The following is a 15,088-nucleotide window of genomic DNA, read 5'->3' as shown; positions in this document are numbered from 1 at the left end:
CAGCTGAATTCAATTTCCGTTTTGTCGGGTTTAAAAAAGATTAGTATACCGCGGTAGCGTTTGCGGCAGCCCTCTAGTTAAGCCCTCCTCTTATGAAGACCAAAGAGTGTAAAGACCATTGACTCTAATGTGCGACTCCACCGGGCAGGGACATCAGCAGGGAATATAAGTATTGTTTTGATTAATCTTTTTCCTTTTCCTTGTTTCATTTCTGTTTCAGTTGTTTTTTTGTTTATAACCAAATCTTACTATGTGTTTCCAGATCCCTACTATCATTTCCACTCGTAAACCATGCATCACACAATGTAGACAGCGCAATCTTAAAAACCTGCACACTTTGCCTATGTCTGCTAATACACTACTTTCTTTTCCTATTGGTCTCTGGAATTGCAAGTCTGCTGTAAACAAAGCCGATTTAATTACTTCTATTATTAGTCATTCAAAGCTTAATCTCATGGCCCTAACAGAGACCTGGATCAAACCAGAGGACACTGCTACACCTGCAACACTCTCCAATAATTTCTCATTTTCCCACTCTCCCCGTTTGACTGGAAGAGGTGGAGGTACTGGTCTGCTCATCTCTAATGATTGGAAATTTAATCCTTTACCATCTTTGTGTATCAACAGCTCCTTTAAATCTCATTCAGTTACTGTTACCTACCCTTTTAAAATACATTTTTTTAGTTGTCTATTGACCCCCGGGACCACTGGGTAACTTTTTGGATGAATTAGATGTGTTGCTCTCAACCTTTTCTAAAGATGGTACTCCCCTAGTTATGCTTGGAGATTTCAACATTCATCTAGATAAATCTCTGTTTGCCGATTTCCACACTCTGCTTGCCTCTTTTGATCTCAACCGAGTGTCAACTACTGCTACTCACAAATCAGGCAACCAACTGGACCTTATTTATACACGAAACTGCTCTACTGATCATGTTCTGGTTACTCCACTGCACACGTCGGATCACTTCCTCCTCACTCTTAACCTCAACATGATCCCTGACACATCACTTACCCCTCCACATGTCATCTTTCGACATAACCTACGCACACTTTCACCCTCCCGGCTATCTGCAATGGTCTCATCTTCACTTCCTTCCCCTAAACTGTTTGCATCTTTGGACGCGAACAGTGCTACTGATACTTTCTGCTCCACTCTTACATCTTGTTTAGACACTGTTTGCCCCTTATCTTCCAGGCCAGCCCGTAACACCCCTTCTGCCCCTTGGTTATCTGATGTTCTACGCGAACACCGTTCTAAGCTTAGAGCTTCTGAAAGGGTGTGGCGCAAGTCCAAAAATACTACTGACCTTATTGTGTATCAGTCACTCCTATCTTCTTTCTCTGCTAATGTCTCCTCTGCTAAAATGACATACTACCATAACAAAATTAACAATTCGTCTAACTCTCGCATGCTTTTTAAAACATTTTCCTCACTTCTTTGTCCTCCTCCTCCTCCTCCCCCTCCTGCTTCATCTCTAATAGCTGACGACTTTGCAACGTTTTTCATTAATAAAATTAAACACTTTAGTTCACAATTTTCCACACCACAATCAGTCAAGCTCATATCACCAGCAAACTTACACTCATTTACATCCTTCTCTTCACTATCTGAGGCAGAAGTCTCAAAACTCATCCTTTCTAATCACCCTACTACTTGCCCGCTTGATCCTATTCCATCTCATCTCCTTCAAGCCATTTCTCCTGCAGTTGTACCTGCACTCACTCACATCATCAACACTTCCCTCCACACTGGTGTTTTTCCCTCATCATTTAGACAGGCACGTATAACTCCACTACTTAAGAAACCCAACCTCAATCCATCTCTTTTAGAGAACTACAGAACAGTTTCCCTTCTTCCTTTTATTGCAAAAACACTTGAACGAGCTGTGTTCAAACAAGTCTCTACATTTCTCACACACAACAATCTCCTTGACAGCAACCAATCTGGCTTCAGAAGTGGACATTCAACTGAGACGGCCTTGCTCTCAGTTGTTGAAGCTCTAAGACTGGCAAGAGCAGAATCCAAATCTTCAGTACTTATCCTGCTTGATCTGTCCGCTGCTTTTGACATGGTTAACCACCAGATCCTCCTATCAACCCTACTGGCAAATGGCATCTCAGGAACCACACTTCAATGGTTTGATTCTTACCTATCAGATAGGTCCTTCAAAGTATCTTGGAGAGGTGAGGTGTCCAAGTCACAACATCTAACTACTGGGGTGCCTCAGGGCTCAGTTCTTGGACCACTTCTCTTCTCTGTCTACATGGCATCATTAGGTTCTGTCATTCAGAAACATGGCTTTTCATACCACTGCTATGCTGATGACACTCAACTCTACCTCTCATTCCATCCTGATGATCCGACGGTAGCTATTCGCATCTCAGCTTGTCTAACAGACATTTCTTCCTGGATGATGGACCATCACCTTCAACTCAACCTTGCCAAGACAGAACTGCTTGTGATTCCAGCAAACCCATCGTTTCATCACAATTTCACCATCAAGTTAGGCACATCAACCATAACTCCTTCAAAAACAGCTAGAAGCCTTGGAGTTATGATTGATGATCAGCTGACTTTCTCAGACCACATTGCTAAAACTGTCCGATCTTGCAGATTTGCTTTATTCAACATCAAGAAGATCAAGCCCTTTCTTTCGGATCATGCTGCACAACTCCTTGTTCAAGCTCTTGTTCTGTCCAGGCTGGACTATTGCAATGCCCTCTTGGCAGGTCTTCCAGCCAATTCTATCAAACCTTTACAATTAATCCAGAACGCGGCAGCAATATTAATTTTTAATGAGCCAAAAAGAATACACGTCACACCTCTGTTTATCAATTTGCACTGGCTTCCAGTAGCTGCTCGCATAAAATTCAAGGCATTGATGTTTGCCTACAAAACTACCACTGGCTCTGCACCCATTTACCTAAATTTGTTACTTCAGACTTATGTGCCCTCTAGAAGCTTGCGTTCTGCACGTGAACGTCGCTTGATTGTGCCATCCCAAAGAAGCACAAAGTCATTTTTACGGACTTTTAAGTTAAATGTTCCCTTCTGGTGGAATGAACTCCCCAACTCAGTCCGAGCAGCTGAGTCCTTAGCCATCTTCAAGAATCGGCTTAAAACACATCTCTTTCATCTTTATTTGACTCTAACTTTAACACTCACTATTCTAATTCTATTCTTAAAAAAATCTAACTACCTTTCTAATCTTTTTATATTCTATTTTCTTTTCATTCATTATGCAATAGTATATGTATGTGTGTGTGTATGTGCAAAGAACTCTAACTAGCTTGCTCTATTCTTTTTCTTTTTTATTCTATCGGTTTTCTTTTTATTTATTATATTATTATTTAAAATCCCATGCTACGTGTACTGTGTTAACCTAACTGAGACTTGTTATAGCACTTATATATCAATGCTCTTTTTGTTGTTTTTGATTGCTTCCACTGTCTTCATCTGTAAGTCGCTTTGGATAAAAACGTCTGCTAAATGAATAAATGTAAATGTAATGTAATGTAAATGTAATTTAATGCACAAATAAATGTGAGCACAGTACACTTATACTAGAAAATATGCGAAAATGAAGCGATTTAAATGCATAAAATAACTCATTTTATATTCTGGCATTTATGTCTTTTGTTGACTTCTGTTCTTTTTCACATTTTTATCTGCATGTCTTATCCATGAATATGCAAAGTTGGAGAGCAAGCATTTGGGAGTTTTGAGAAGCTGAATGAGCAAAATTGCTATAGTGAGTCCCTTTAATAAAATACCTGGAGGTGAGGAATAATACACACAAAAAGTCATATTCACTCAGTATTACCTGTTCTTATTCACAAATATCTCCATTAAAGTTAAGTAGAAATTAATTATACGCCGTTGTGTTTTAAGCAACAAAACAGTCCAGTACATTATAGTAAAATATTTTTACATTGAAATAATGAAGATTTATTTCTGTGCCATCCCAGACTGGTTGCTGGCCCCTTCTATGAAAACACCCTGGCTTCGCCACTGGTAAGGAGCAGGTGTACATTTCTTTCCTACTAGCATTTTGAAAATACAAACACTTTCAGGAGTTCAAAAGTTTACATCATAGATTTATGAGCGATATACACAAATAAACGTTCTGCTAATGTTTTATGAGTGAGACCCTTTGACTCCTAGATGGCCATCGGGACAAGACCATGGCAACCAGATGAGTTCTCTCCCCAATCTGACCTTTGTTGTAGCCTGGAATTAAACATTGCCATGCTGGTTTCTTCTGGTCAGAGGAGAACTGGCCCCCCAACTGAGCCTGGTTTCTCCTAAGGTTTTTTCTCCATTCTGTCACCGATGGAGTTTCGGTTCCTTGCCGCTGTCGCCTCTGGCTTGCTTATTTGGGGACACTTCATCTACAGCGATATCGTTGACTTGATTGCAAATAAATGCACAGACACTATTTAAACTGAACTGAGATGACATCACTGAATTCAATGATGAACTGCCTTTAACTATCATTTTGCATTATTGACATACTGTTTTCCTAATGAATGTTGTTCAGTTGCTTTGACGCAATGTATTTAGTTTAAAGTGCTAAATAAATAAAGGTGATTTGACTTGACTTGACTTGACTTCGACTGAGTCTGGTTTCTCCCAAGGTTTTTTCTCCATTCTGTCACCGATGAGTTTTGGTTTCCTTGCTGCTGTCACCTCTAGCTTGCTTAGTTGGGGATACTTAATTTCCAGCAATATTGTCAACTTGATTGCACAGACACTATTTAAACTGAACTGAGCTGGATGATGACATCACAGAATTCAGTGATGAATTGTACTGAAAAACTAGTCTTTGTTATTGCATTGACACACTATTTTCCTATTTAATACTGTAAAGTTGCTTCGACACAATCTGTTTTGTTAAAAGCACTATATAAATAAAGGTAACTAGTTGTGGGTTTGGAAGCGCCATCAGCCAATCAGCATTGACATGACGTCATTTTCTGGTTGATTCCAAAGTAATTAGTTCCACAGTCACTCACTGTGCTAACTAGGTTTTAATCAGACACACATGCGACGGCTAATTAGCGTCTTCTCTCGGCTTCACTTGCAGCAGGTGTTTTGGAGTTGGAGATCGATCTCTGTGATTGGTAGATCTCCAAAAGCGACGTGAGTTTCAACACTTCATTTTTTAATTCCAGGTTTATAATTTAAAAAAAAAAGTTTCAAAGCCTGACAACCTTTCTAAGTTCTGCAAATAACTTTTTATTATCTAATTAAGAAATTATCTCGTAATGCAGGAATGCTATCTCCGAAACTAATTTTTCACAGAGGTTTTTCTTTTTCTTTTTCTCTCTCTGTAATGTCTAACTTTTTAATTAACCTAACAGCTTTCATAATCTGGTTCAGTTGTATCTGAGCAAGGTTAAACTCCTCTATGAGAAGAGGGGAACAATTTATTTTGAGGTGTCCTTGTTACACTTTACGCACTTACTATAATAATAATGAATTAATCATAATTGCATCCAAGTAACCAAAAGATCACCCTAAACCTAACATCGTTAGTACATATAGTTAGTTAAAATGACTCCGTACTTAAATGTAGAATAAAACCGTAAAATTGACACCTTAAAATAAAGTGTAATCGAATTAAGCACCACGTAACATCAAAAACTCACTGACTACTTTAGCCATCTCAAGAACCCTACACAGTGAAAATGTAAGGGGTAAAAAAGCGGGGTATGGAAGAGGGTTATTTGCTACGAAGCGCCACCGAGAGTTTGCGTGATAAACAACAACATTGAATCGCTTTATACCCAATTCAAGAACTATTTGAGGAGACGTTTAGTGCCTCTCATTTCTTTTACCGTTATTGTTTTAATTAGTATTATTTTATATTCTGTTCTTGTGATGGTAAATTAAGAATGCGCGCTTCCTCGACTGGACGCTCGCACCGGCATCTCAAGACGCTTAATGAGTTCGGTTTGCCTCAATCTCTGCAGCGGCTGACTGGTGATGTTTGGCGAATAACCACAGGGAGGCGCCATGGCCCTTCCTCGCACACTGTGTATGGGACTACAGCTCGCGGAGTTGTGAGGGGCTTCAATAGTTTGTGGAGACGTCAGCGGGCAGATCTGGGGTCCGCGCTGCGCGTCTCTGGATGAAACTCAGTGGCGCAGCAGGATTTGTACCACTCTCTAACACACTCGCTGACTGTATCTCACCTGCTGGACTAAACGCTGCCATGAATCTGTGCGCTGTTCTGCTGTTCCTCATCGCCAGGGTCTGTGCGGAAAGTCTGGAGGGGCCAACAGGTAAGACACGAGACTTTGATCACATACAACCATGCAGTCCCAATCTATTTACTCTCACACAGTCTGTTCTTGGGAATTACAGAACAATCAGATCAGATGCGCCTGGATCCGACAAGCATAAGCTGGAAAGTTTAAATGAGTTTGATACCCGTTTACTTGAATTAAAACGGGAACTAGTTGATATTGTGGAGGCTGAATCTGCTCTGATTTAGACATTTTAATACAGAATATCTATAGAAAAGAGTTTTATAAAATTTTCGAGTGTATTTATTTGGATCTTAATCTCGTGTACATACCATTGTTCAGGTAATCACGTGAAGAGTAATATTAAATTATGACAGACGGTGTTGCTATCTGAATGTTTGGCTGGCTTTAGAAGATCAAATTAACTTAAATATCGACTTGTCCGTTTACCCATAATTTAAATTTTATGATTTAGAATTCTCGCTCTCATGTTCGTTCCAAAACCTTTGACTTTCTTCCGTAGAATGTAAAATGAGATGTCAGGCAGATTGAGAATCTCAGTCACTATTTACTTTCATTGTTGAGAACAAATTTGCAGTGAAAGTGAATGGTGACTGAGACTGTCTGTCGCTAACGTTCTGCCTAACATCATCTTTGTTTACATTGAGGAAGAAAGAGAAGGAATCGGACAACATGAAAATAACAGAATATTTGTTATTAGCCATTTAAGAAACTGTAAGTTTATTAGTGAACTGATAAAAAAAGTAACTATAATATATTGTGACAAGTCAATCTATTCATTGTTTTGTGGATTTGCGGTGTGAAGTTCATTCCATGTTAGATAATCCATCCACTATTTATTGTTAAACAAATGTTTATTCATTCATGGATTCATGTCTCTTATAGATCAAATCGTGTATTTGATTGTAGCTGAGACTCGGGGAGTAAAGAGTATGAAGAGCTGTGCCCCGGGGCTCTGCTTCTGTCACACTCCTGTATATCACCTCCATATTTACATTCTTCTGCTCTTTAAAGTCTCTAGCTTTCACTTTGGTGACATCAAATATGATTGCTGTAGCTGCTCTGGCTTTGCTTGTCAGGTCGTGTTGTAGTTTGAGGAGGATTTTTTGAGCTCCTGGATCAGTTTCAACGCTGTACGCAGCAAATAAATGTGTGAAGACTGTTAAGCAGCAAAAATCCATCCGTCCATTGATTCCTCACTTGTCCTGTGTAGGGTCATGGGGATGCTGGAGCTTATCCCAGCATCTTGGGCCAAACTAAATTAATAAACTTGATTAAAGTTATACATTCAACTGGACTACATGAACTGATCTGAGTCTGTTTGGTTGCATTTATATTTAGTCAGAGTACACGTCGGGCCGTTTACTGATGTTTTTTTTTGGAAAGCTTACTGCATGCGTTGCGATGTTAAAAGTCGATTTCTCTGTGTCTTTGAAGCATCCTTCATACTGTCAGATTATGGCATCTCACACAGTGGGGTGTGTGGGAGGTAATGAGACCTGAGTGCAAGTTCACTTCACTGACACTGTGTGTGTGTGTGTGTGTGTGTGTGTGGGGGGGGGGGGGACTACGTTACAAAGGGTCTCTCACTGCAGCAGTCCAACTGAAAGTGAGTGGGCATTTCAGAAAATAAGTTCAAGGACACTGCCAGGTTTTAAAGGAGTAGTTCAACCCCAAAAATGTTGTTACAAACCTGCATGCTGTAACTTTTTCCTGTATTTTGTTAAAAAATAAACCTTATTGTAAAGTATTAACAATTACTGACACTACAACATTCCTAAATGCAAGTCTAAACATCTACCCATCCGCTTCTACACGACTTTTTAAAATAAACAGCCCCAAACTCATTCCATTACGTGAGACAATGTAAGGCCAGTTGGGATGTCAGTGTTTACGGTTTTTCATAGGAATCAATAAGCAGAAATATCTCTGCACATTCATTTGTGATGGGAGAACGTTTTTTAACATCAAACAAATGTCAGCTTTAAACCCAGATATCCTACAAAATCCAGGTTAGCTGCCACAATCTTATACAGTTTCTGTACAACAAAGTTGTGTTCAAAGCACAGGAGATGTAATGGATACAGAGATAGTGATGGGTAGAACTAGCATTGCACTAGAACAGTGTCCTAAAGCCCCAGCTGCCCACCAGAGTCAGCAGAGAAGAGCAGGAGTAGGTGGTTGATATTATGAAGGAGGGCAGGAGAGGGCAATCGCTGGGCTATTCGTTCTCTCAAACGCTTTCACTCCGTACAAACACCTTACTGTCTTCAGAGGCGATCACACTGAACACAATCTTCTTATTCAACAAAGCTACATTTGTTTATATAGATCACCTTTTTAAATCAGTAATTACAATCTTTGAACATTAATTCTCTTAATTGTGAGGGTTATGTTGACATTGTAAATTGTATGTGAAGAAACTAGACAAAATTTAGGAAAAAATATATGTATTTATAGCAATTTGTTAGGTGTGTACATTGATCTTTCACTGAAATGGTAAAATCCTGTTACAAATGCTTTGCTAAAAGTCAAGAGGATGTCTGTTTTGGTTCTAGTTGCCATTTTAGTTTCCCAGCAGCGTCGCTGTGCTCTTGTAATGGTGGGTTAAATTGAGCGCACTGTGACAGTGCTGCTGTGTTTGCATGTGGGAGTCTTATCTTGTCATAACGTGTTGCTCCTCATTCTGCACACTGATGGTCTTTACATGTACAGGCTGCACGTCTCCTTCCCGTCCTGCATCTATCTGAACAGACAGCCTTGAGAGATATCCCTGCGCTGCACTCACCTGCGAGGCATCGTGGGATAGCACTGTCATCTGCACCTCCAGGTGCTGTCACTGCATTGTTGCTTCTGCCACTCCCAGAAGCCGTTATGGGACAGATGGTGGGGTGCCAGCGGGGTTTGCCCACCCTGTCAGATCCTGTCACCTGGTGTTCAAGTGCCCGTCACCCGTCTCTCAGCCGCAACTCAACTCCATCTCCAGGGCAACACGTTATTCCATGATTTTAATATCTCCAATATTATTTCCTCTTAGCATACAGATGTTAAAAATGGAGGCATCTACAGACGGGGACAAAAGAATACAAGTCTGACTTTAGTGAACTCAGAATAGGTTCATTAACACTAAGCTGTAAAAACAGTGTCATTTATGGATTGTTGTTTGCAATATGGACATGAATGATACCTCGATTTAATGCGGATTGTTGAAGAAAGATTTCTAACTTCATCAGACCTAGGATTTTTGATTAGCAATGAAAGAAAAACATATTCCTGGACTTGAGTCTGCAAGTAACCACCTAGAAAACACTCAAGACACCTTAAGAACTGTGTAGCAGTGCCTTAGCAACCATCCAGAACACTCTCAGCAACAGCATAGTAACTTGTTCATAACCACTCAGATTTTCTTAGCAATTACTTGCAGCCACCAACAACACCCTAAAAAGCACCATAAAACCCACACAGTAACGTGTTAAAACACCCAGAAAAATGTAGTGACTAAATAACATGACCCGGCAACCACTGAGCAGTGTGCTAAAGCACTCAAAACAACTTAGCAACTGTGTAGTATTATTAAATCAACTGCTTGTTTTATTAAAAAAAAAAAAAAAATCAAACTAACCCCCAGCTTATCTATATTTTTTCTATTCTATCTTTTTTCTTTTTATTATATAAACTTGATACATGTACTGTGACTTGTCATCACTTGCATATCATTGCGTCCTCATTTGTAAGTCACTTCGGATAAAAGCATCTGCTAAATGACTAGATTTAAATGTGAATGTATAGCAGTGCTCTAGCGACCACATACTGTACCAAAGTGCTAACATATTCAATATTCACAGAGCCTTACCAACCATCCAGAACACCATGGCAACATGCTCATAACCACTCAAAATACCATAGCAACTATCACCAACACCCTAAAAACACTAGTAACAAGATAAAAACTCTCAATACATATTAACGACTGCTAGGCAGCACCCTGACAACCACCCAGAACACCTTAGCAACTAGGGTTGAGTATCGATTGGGTTTTATATTATACCGGTGCCATTTCGATACTTTTAAAACCGTACCGGTGCCTAAACCGATACTTAACAAAAAAAAAAAAGAGCAGAAAATACTATGGACAACATTAAAGAACATTAAAAATATATATATAAAAAGATCCATAATGTTTCTACTGTGTGTCTGTCAATCACTCTGATATTTAATTAAAATGAGTGCTGTCTGTCACTGTCCTTAATCAGTTCTGTGAATTACTGTATGCTCGTTCTTTATAAAGTAGCAACAGTGTCATTTATAAAGTACAGTCTTAGGCACATTAGTATTTTCACCCCCATAAAGGGTTTTAAGCCACAATTACTGACAACACCCTAAAACCCACTTATAAACACCTTAGCGACTGTATAACATGACCTGACAACCACATAGCAATGTGCTAAAGCACTCAAAAGACTGTAGCAGCTGTCTGACTGTAGACTGGAATCTTCTCAGCAACCTCATCACCTCATAACAACCCAGAATACCTTCACAACTACTTGCAACCACCATCAACACCCTAAAGGCGACTAGCAACATGCTTAAACACTTAAAACACCTTAGCAAACCTATAACAATACCTGACAGCCATATAGCAACTAAACACTTAGCAACTGCTTGTCAGTTCCCTAGCAACCTCATATTGTAGCAATGTGGTATAGTACTCAAAATACCTTAAAAATGGCACAGCAGGGCCCTATAGCAACCTCTGGGAACACCTTCACAAACAGCTAGCAGCACCTTGGCTATCATTGAAAATACTCTAGTCTACCTTAACAACTACAAAGCAACACCCTAGCATTGAGTTGCATGGACAAGCACGAAAAATATATGTAATTCAGTTTTGCTGCAGTTGTGACACATGCTGAATGGAATCTCTCTCACTTTCACACTCACTCTCTCTCTCTCTCTCTCTCTCTCACACACACACACACACACACACACACACACACACAATCTCACTATCATCTTGCGGGAAAATTGGCTGAACTCTAGCTGCTACCGTGGTATATTTACTTGCAAAATGTGAGAACCAGACATAAAAGACAGTGTACTGTATTGGGTTAATTGATGAAAGCTTTCAAAATTACAGCCTTAATAGTACTTTGATACTTAAGTGGTGATAATATTTCATTTGTGAAGTTCAACAGTTTATCATTCACTTTCATTGTATAGAAAATAGAATGCGTTAACATGCATCAGAGGGTTTTGTAAATTCATGAATTTGAAGAAACGCTCTATTATGGAATATCAATGCACTTAAAAAAAAAACATTTTTAGAAGATCGACTGTTTTTATCTGTGAATGGACAACTATCATGTGAAGAGTCGGTATTATTTATTCAAACGTCTGCACCTTGGCATGAAGTCAGAGGGGAAGGTGACTTTGTCAAGTGTCAGCATACTGTAACACCTGGAATAACAGCTGTTTCTTTTTCCCACCGGAAAGCCCTCCAGCGGACAGTGAAGTGGGCACCATCACCCACTGAAGAGAGGTCTATTCAAGGGCATGTAGAGACCAAATCCAGATGGAAATCTGCACACTTCCTGTGCTGTTAGAAGCAAAATCTCATGGATTTCAATGTGGTGTTAAATTGATGTGAGAGTACTACACTCTAATTGGCAGCTGAAAGCATCATCAAATTAACCAAAGGATTTAATTAATAACCGCACAAGGGACGGAGAATGTGGAGAATTTTCTGGGGCCTCATTTATAAAGCGTGCGTACGCACAAAACGGGGCTGGAAACGTACGTACGCCAGTTCCCACGCAAAGGTTGTGATCTATAAAAAACAAACTTGACGGGAGAATGTGCGCACCTTTAAGCAAACTTTGAGCCGTGCGTACGCACATTCTGGAGACAAAGGGAATTGGCGACACCGATGGTGAGGTCGTGAACTGAAGTTAGATTGTAGAAAATAAATGTGAGAAGAACGATTATAAGAATGAATGACATTTAATTTTCACTCCATTTCATACGTTATATCCACATTATCATGAAGATTAAATCCAACAGTGTTATTTGTGCCGATTGTTTTAGGCTATATACATCTAGTAAAATCCAAACGTAATTCAAAATGTATTAAAAGTAAAATAAAATAATAATCAGCGCTGCCTTACAGTCACATTGTCCACAACGGGAGCACAGGAGGACATGGCGCGATACATGTGATAGCCTACAGAATAGCATGAAATACCCTTTTATTAGAGAACTGCAGAACACAGTGTAAAAAGGAAATATTTTCCTTAATGTACATAGCCTATATCATAAAATGTCAAAGTCTGCAAATACAGTCATGAAGCACAATCGCTACTCATCATCGGTCCTAACTATTACGGTGTTCATTACAAAACCGTCAAGAAGCATGTGTTCACTATAACATTTTCGTCTTAAATTTTCGCCCACAAATTAATTAAGTGATTTTGTCAAGGTGTTAACGATCAGTCTATTTGCTAGAAACATATAAATTCTCCGGTGACCCGGGTATGTAATGCTTCATGATGGCACTCCTGGCACTGTTGGAGGATTACGCTAATGGCAGAATAAGGAGAGAACGAGTTTTCAGGGACCATGATGATTTCCTGGCCCATGATGATGACTGGCTAATAAGCCGATTTAGATTCCCTAGAGCTGTGCTCTTGGATCTATGTGCTGAATTGGGTCCAGTATTAGAGAGGGCAACACGCCGGAACCATGCCATCCCAGTCCAAATACAAGTCCTCACCACTCTGGGGTTCTTGGCAACCGGCTGTTTCCAGCGGGAATTGGCAGACAGGTAAATTAATAATATAAAAAAACTATAAGTAATCCTCAAATTTGTCTCTAAGACCTTTTTGTATATGAAATAATTCTATTGGAATCTATCATCTCACCCTATAGGTCTGGTATATCACAGCCGTCCCTGAGTGCCATAATATCTGTCGTTTTAAATGGTATACTTAATATGGTTAGTCGATACATCAGGTTCCCCTACACTGTGCGAGAACAGGCCGAAATTAAAACGCAATTTGCAGCAATGTCTGGTTTCCCAAATGTAATCGGCGCAATTGACTGCACTCATGTTGCTATAAGGGCACCATCTGAAAATGAATTTGCTTATGTTAATAGAAAGCATGTGCATTCTATTAATGTGCAAATCATATGTGACTCCAACATGACCCTCACAAACATTGTGGCACGCTGGCCTGGTTCAACACATGATTCCTTTATCTTGACACATAGCAGTGTAGGGAACAGACTAAATGCAGGCGCAGTACGTGATGGCTGGCTTCTTGGTGAGTTTAACAATATTAAAAAGTAGAAACTGTAACAATTTTGTTTTTAATATAATTATAACCTGCAGGCGACAGTGGCTACCCCCTGAGACGCTGGCTCCTCACCCCATTTTTAAACCCGCAGAGGAAACTCATTATAACGAGGTCCACTCTCGTGCCCGCGCAGTTGTGGAGCGTGCCATCGGCATCCTGAAATGCAGATGGCGTGCTCTGGATGCCTCGGGTGGCAGACTTTTATACCATCCAGCAAAAGTGTGCAAGATTGTCAGGGCCTGTGGTGTTTTGCACAATATAGCACTGAGAAACGGTATTCCTCTCCCTCCTGATCTCCCTCTACCCCAGCATTACGACCCCGAGCCACAGCCCCCTGGCCGACAAGAGGGATATCAACGAGGTGCAAGAATCCGTGAGGATGTCATGCGGCGTTTGTAAAGAAAGACAAAACTCAAGGTTCATGTTTTAACTGCATCTTTTAATGATTGTGCAATTTCTTGCATCACTTCTCTCATCTGCCGTAGCTCATCTGCAACCCTGTTGACAGCGTTTATTGTCTCTCGCTGTAACTGCAGGACTGCGTCAGTGAGTACCCGACCACTTTTGGACGTGCCAGACGCAGAAGGGGCACTGCTTTGAGCCGGACGCTGTGCATCTGCATCTGAGAACCCCTCACCCTGAACCTCCTGTTCATTTACAGCTTCAGACTCCGGAAGGACTGGAGGACAAACAATTGGCAACATTTATCCATTTATCACCCCACACACTCAAATGTACAGCGTTAATGATTAAAAATCGGTTTAACCTTGCTCCTCTGTGGTTTCAGTCACGTCAGTGTCTCCCTCCTTTTCCGACACAATACCACACACGCTGACCTCCCCAATTATAGCCGCGATTTTGCTGTCCACTGATGTGAGATCAGCTGTACATGGGCCCCCACCAGTTGCAGCCACGCTCTGGCGGTGGGAGGACAGTTTTCTCTTTGCCTCCACCTTGAATGAATGAGAATCTTTATTTCACATATTTTGCATACTGTAAGCACATGTAAATAAAACTTTTTGAAAATCAATATTGCTATTTATATAGGTATATAGCCTAATAAAACACAAATGTAATATGTTGGTAAAAAAAAAATTTGTATACCTTCAGGTCGGACCATTTTTTCTTTAATTCTGCAACTGTCCGTTCTGTCCCACTGACACAATTGACGGCAGAAGCAATACTTTGCCACTCGCACTGCTTCTTTTTATTAGTGACCCCACTGCTGTGGCCACCAAATAACACAGTTTTCCGAGCCTCCACCTCCCCTACAAGTGTTTCAATCTCAGTATCTGAGAAATTACGTTTTTTTTCCTCTTTTCTCACCTGTCGCCATTATTAAAATTAGGCTAACAGAAATGCACGTTTTCACTTTCTTGGATTAATTAATTGGCGGGTCGCATGCCAGTTTTCCAGGTATATATGGGATTCCACTCTCATTTACATGCTGATCAGCAATC

General features: G+C 40.2%; 1 protein-coding gene across 5 annotated transcripts in view; it reads left to right on the top strand.

Moving 5' to 3' along the window:
• The first annotated feature begins 5,956 nt into the window (after positions 1-5,956).
• The window catches only part of LOC132145684 (receptor-type tyrosine-protein phosphatase U-like), a 259,638-nt gene continuing 250,506 nt past the window's right edge, over positions 5,957-15,088 (top strand). For all 5 annotated transcript variants that reach the window (XM_059556881.1, XM_059556878.1, XM_059556880.1 and 2 more), the window contains exon 1: positions 5,957-6,291. In XM_059556881.1, the coding sequence (XP_059412864.1) occupies positions 6,138-6,291 (154 nt within the window). In that variant the 5' untranslated portion in view covers positions 5,957-6,137. The remainder of the gene's footprint in view (positions 6,292-15,088) is intronic.

The sequence above is a fragment of the Carassius carassius genome, chromosome 8, assembly GCF_963082965.1.
Source record: "Carassius carassius chromosome 8, fCarCar2.1, whole genome shotgun sequence".
Taxonomy (NCBI): domain Eukaryota; kingdom Metazoa; phylum Chordata; class Actinopteri; order Cypriniformes; family Cyprinidae; genus Carassius; species Carassius carassius.
The sequence above is the reverse complement of the archived record's forward strand: the minus strand, read 5'-3'. Positions and strand labels throughout refer to the sequence as shown.